The following is a 5,574-nucleotide window of genomic DNA, read 5'->3' on the forward strand; positions in this document are numbered from 1 at the left end:
ATATATATATATATATATATATATATAGACACACACACACACACGTACACAAATATATATGAAACAAACTGAAAATTGGATCGACAGATTTTTATTCTAAATTTGATTTGAAGAAAATATTAAGCCACCTAATAAAATCTGTTGCTGAACATTTCATGTCTACAACAAAATTATTTTCCTTTTCATTTGGTCCCTTTATAAAACAATTAAGCAAAATAATTCAATTCTAAGCAATCGTCAAGAATATTATATGCAGAAAAATGTATTGCTGAATTAAGCGTAAGTGACAAAACATGAGATAAAATTCAATCTCGTAATAAATGTGTATATATAAATCATTTTTATCGCGTATAATGATAAAGCTCATCTTTGGTTTTCTACCCAACCCAATTCAACCATCAGTAGAGGCAAATTGTTAATATCAAAAATAATACTGCTTGTTTTAATTTTTTAATTTTATCTTATTAGAACTGATAAAAAAAATGTGTTATTTAATTTTACAATAGCGTTAGAAATCAAGAAAAATCAATGTTGGATTGCAAGAGTAGATCTTTAGCATATAATAATAGATACTGCTTATGGAGTGCTTAGAAATTTATAATATCTTTTCATTCAGACAGGAAAGCATTCGCATTTCCATAATAGATGTTTATTGCCTTAATAATTATCTCATGCGATCCAACATGAAAAACAATAATACCGACACAAATTACTTAGGGGATACATAGTTTTACTTAAAAATGGTGAAGGTACTTAGTAAAAACGTGATTGAATAGCTAATAAACCCGCATCTATCATATCAGCTTAGATACAACAAAAACATAAAAATGATCGCGTCAATCATGGCTACTTTGGCTCAAATAAGGATGGGAGACAGTCGAATAGGATAGCGGTACCTTGACGCGATCCGTAGACTCCTCTTCTTTACAGCTGAGTTGACTAGGTCCGTATTCTCTGCTTACCACACACAAAAATTCCGCGTGATCATCATTACCATAGTTATATTGAGAACCTATGTTGATTAGCTATAAAAACAAAAGAAAAACCGTATTTATATTTTAAAAAAAAGCAATAAGAAATGCATATCGTTAATATAATAGTAAGTATGCAAGAAATTGTATAAATAATCACTTTCCAGCAAGAAATACAACATAGCATAGTGATCATTTCATCTTTGTTTAACATTGACAAACAATAAGAATCTAATAATTCATTGTATTATACATATATCAGATTAGAAATTGAGATTGAGAAATGAGATTGGATTTGACCAATCAAAACAAAGTTTGTTAAATTTTGTATTGATTTCCTTTCTTCCAATTAATCAATTTCAATCTTAATTTCTGACAGTGAAAAAACTAGCGCAACACTGATACACATCGAGTACAATTTAATCGATTCACATAATTTCAATGTTAATAAACAATTTAACTCTTTTAATTACATATTCTTGTTATCATGATAACCTCATAATCTAAAAAGGATTAAATTATTTATTAATATTGAAAATATATGTAAACCAATCTGTACTCAATTACAAGTACTCAGTATTGCTTTAGTTTTCTCAATGAAAAACATTATCATATCATGTGGCTTGTCAGAAAATATTCAGTCTTTAGTCTTTAGTTAACAAAATATAAAGTAAATATAAATGAAATAATTATTAATACCTGTTCAAATCTCCATCCGTCCGACATTGTTGATACCATCTGTGTCAGTTCATCCTCATGACACTGGATAACTCTATAGACGTGTTTCTTGGAATCCCTCTGCGGTCTAGTGTCCCTCAGAATAATTCTCTCTTTGACTAGTCGAATGAGTTCAGTGATATTGTAAAACTCTGCTTCCTCCAGTACACCTTCTTCTGTTAAATCCTTGTTGATAACCAGTTTACCATGGCGTAGATAATTCAAGATTGGACTGAAGTACATAGGGTCGCGGTCTATCAGGTATGCTCCCGTTTCATCCTTGGGAAAACAAAACGGAAAGTCATTCACTGCATTTCGATAGAGGAAGCGCAAGGATCTCCGTTGGGGAAAAGTTCGTCATCATTCTCAACGTCAATGTGGACGATGAAACACGACGATTATTCGGACGGATTCGTTTTGAAATTCCCGGTAAGAAACAGTGTCAACTAACCCTGTCCGAAATAAGATCCGAGTCCTCCTGACATAACCGGTAGAGAAACGAGTTCGGATCTCTTGCCAAAGTGGTCTTCGCTGTCAGGAAGTATGTCCCGCCCACGTTCAATCGCACCCACTGATTCTTGCACCGCTTATCGACATGATTCTCTGTCATCTCGTGCGAGTTCGTATCGCCAAATTCCGCCATACTTGCATTGGCATCAATTGACATTAAAGGGAAAGTAGATCAGGTTGGGTCACGGGTTCGCAGGGCGGCTGGTCAGTGCAGCGTCTTAAATCCGTTGAAGTTGTCTAATTTGGAAAAATGGAAACTAACAGCTGTAACACGATGTCTAATTTAATAGTTATATCATTTTGCAATTTTACCTGGTAATTTTAGAATGATCTTAAAATTTCAAAGCATGCAATTTGCCTGCAAGAGAATATTGAATAAAATAAGCTAATTATTATTAGCTAATTATTATTAATTTTTTATTTCTCTTTTATTATTATTTATAGTTTCGCAATTGCTAATTATATTATTAATTATATTCCACTTCCGATCTATTTACGATATTGAGATATGATTCAATATTGCAAAATATATTTGTAATTGTTTTTAATAACATTGAATATTAAGTAACTAATTATCGAATAATTATGCGCGGATTTATTTAATAAAGTAAAAATAACAAAATTTATTCGAATTTATATTTATTATTTATCTTGAACGATTCATTCAGATTCGAAATGGATTCAAACGGCTGCCATGTTTTCGAGGAGAGCTTCCGGCGTCAAGTTTGCGGCTTCCGGCGCTCGTCGTCTCGAGAGCGGGTAACTTTGGACGCTCGGTTCTTGTTGAAATTTTCTTCGTCTGACCGTTTCACGGGAAAGAAAGGAAAGGGTAAGAAAGAAACGGCGACGCGTCACGCGAGGCGCAACACTCCTGGAATCAGGAGACTCCTTGCCCGCGGGGGGAGGGGGGAACCACCCTGGACTCGCTCGTGGTCTGGGTTCGAGGCTCGGTGCATAAAAACGTCCGTATCCCCGCGGATTACCGGCAGTCATTGCGACACGATCACTCTATCGTGATATGCGGGGCGCCGCGTCGCGCGTCGTCACCGCCGCCGCCGCCGTCGTCGTCATCGCCGTCACCGTCGCCGTTACCGTCGCCGTCGCGGATCACAATTGAACGCGCTGCACGCAAGCTTGGAGCAACGCCGTGCGAGGATGCCGGTGAAGGTCGACGTGGTTCCACCGCCACCCGCGAACTCGAAGCAGCCGGGTGTCACCAAGTCCCTGCTTTACAACGGCTCGCGCTTCCAAGGCTCGCAAAAGTCCAAGGGCAACAGCTACGACGTGGAGGTGGTTTTGCAGGTTAGTCATGCATTCCTTGTCATGTCCCCTCTCCCTGACCCGACTGTCGTTCGCGCCGCCGTTATGTCGTCATTTTTCGGAAATTGCGCCACAATTTGGCGAACGTGATCCCGTCGAAACGGATGTAGAGGAAACGTTTTCGACGACGGCAAGGATGTCTGAAATTAATCATTTCTTCTCATTCTTTCTTCATCCTTTCTCTCTCCCTTCCTCTTTGCAGCAGATAATTCGCATATTTGCGTATAATTAAAGTTGACATAAGCTGGAAGGATTGTTTATGGTACACATGGGATGAGATCAGTTTGATTCTTTATATCGCGTTTGTCCCGTTACAGCATGTGGACGAGGAAAACAGTTATCTCTGTGGATACCTGAAGATCAAAGGTCTTACGGAAGAGTTTCCAACATTGACAACATTCTTTGACGGCGAAATCATCTCGAAAAAATATCCCTTTTTGACTCGCAAATGGGATGCTGATGAGGATGTTGACAAGAAACACTGGGTTCGTAAGCTTATCACTCAAGTTGTTGCCATATGTAGTTCGTCGCTGATATTATATCTGTATTTATTTTTCTCAATCTCATTGTAGAGTAAATTTGAGTCGTTCTGCCAATACGCCAAAACGTTCAATTCCGATACATTTGATTACGAGGCACTGAAAGGAACAGATTTTGTATTTATGAGGTGGAAGGAGCACTTCCTGGTACCTGATCATACGATCAAAGATATCAATGGTGCCTCCTTTGCAGGATTTTACTATATTTGCTTCCAGAAATCCGCCGCCACGATAGAAGGCTTTTATTATCATCGTAGTTCCGAATGGTAAAACGCTATATTATAAGTTAAAGTATCGTAAGTAGTAATGCTAACTACTTCTAATTAATGATATTTGATTTCTGGATACAATAATGTTGTATTTAAGAAAAATTCATATCGCGAATACAATACGAAATGATTAAAACGATACTTTTATGTACATTGTTTCAGGTATCAATCCTTGAATCTGAGACATGTTCCAGAGCACAGTATACAAATTTACGAGTTCAGGTGAAGTCGATACCTTTGCTGAGAAATTTCACGATATTCGCGTCTTTTCTTTTCTAGCATACAGATCTCATAAAAATTTCGTCCTATAAATCTTATTAGTATAATGAGTCTGTTTATTATTCGTGACACACCCCACAATTCTGGGGAAGATTTACAATGAAAAGTATTCGGGATATCCTCTATGTTAAAAATCGTTCAGATTATGAGAATTGGAGTGCCTATTTAGTGAGTGATCGACTGCGGAATAATTAATTTAACATGATTGATTGTAAAACGATTTTTAGTCGAAATAAATTATCTGATGCATATCATTTTAAATTATTGGTGTTTATTATTCAGTAGTCTAACAAAGGCTTTAAAATATTTGTTTGTGTTTATTGTTATTGTATGCATGATTCAAGTACATTCAATATTTTGGCATTTGATTTTGATCACTGACTGAAGCATATTAAAAAGTTTATATATGTGCATGATATTGTAAAATCGACTACTGTTAAATTGTTTTTACGAGTTTTGTAACGATGATGAAAATAATTATATTATTTTGTAAGCAAATTTTTTTCGTTTCACATTAAAAGATTTATGAGATCTGTTTACTACATTAGAAAAGATCAAGTGTAATTGTTGTTTGAATGAAGCTGTACGTATGTCTCAAGGAAAAAAGAAAAAACGAAAATGATAATCGCGAAAGCTATATCGAGAGGTTTGATCTTATTTTATGTTAAAAATTTATTTATTTTATGCGATTAAACTATCTGACTCTATGTATTTTATACATACATATATAAAATATATGTATACCTGATTTTAAGAATAGGACGTATTAGACATATGTTGGCTGTTCGTGAAACTTGTCTTCATATTTTTAATCGAATGTTAATTAAATGTAACGATTCCCTTAGGAAAATAGTACACCGTTGTGATAAGCATTACTATAATTATGCATATATATATATATATATATATATATATATATATATATATATATATATATAGTTATATATATAGTATAGTAAGTAGTATATA

At 35.1% G+C, this 5,574-nt stretch overlaps 2 protein-coding genes across 2 annotated transcripts; one reads left to right on the forward strand and one right to left on the reverse strand.

The window, feature by feature from the left end:
- Positions 1–836: 836 nt before the first annotated feature.
- On the reverse strand, positions 837–2,355 carry LOC105624265 (BTB/POZ domain-containing protein KCTD5). Its single transcript, XM_012205625.1, has 3 exons — positions 2,140–2,355; positions 1,671–1,967; positions 837–1,025 (listed from the first exon to the last, which is right to left on the reverse strand). The coding sequence occupies exons 1-3, from the start codon at positions 2,353–2,355 to the stop codon at positions 837–839; spliced, it is 702 nt and encodes a 233-aa protein (XP_012061015.1).
- Positions 2,356–3,353: 998 nt separating this feature from the next.
- Positions 3,354–4,552, forward strand: LOC105624266 (glucose-induced degradation protein 4 homolog). The gene is made up of 4 exons (XM_012205626.1): positions 3,354–3,500; positions 3,836–4,003; positions 4,091–4,323; positions 4,489–4,552. The coding sequence occupies exons 1-4, from the start codon at positions 3,354–3,356 to the stop codon at positions 4,550–4,552; spliced, it is 612 nt and encodes a 203-aa protein (XP_012061016.1).
- The last annotated feature ends 1,022 nt before the right edge of the window (positions 4,553–5,574 follow it).

The sequence above is a fragment of the Atta cephalotes genome, assembly GCF_000143395.1.
Source record: "Atta cephalotes unplaced genomic scaffold scaffold00075, whole genome shotgun sequence".
Lineage (NCBI taxonomy): Eukaryota > Metazoa > Arthropoda > Insecta > Hymenoptera > Formicidae > Atta > Atta cephalotes.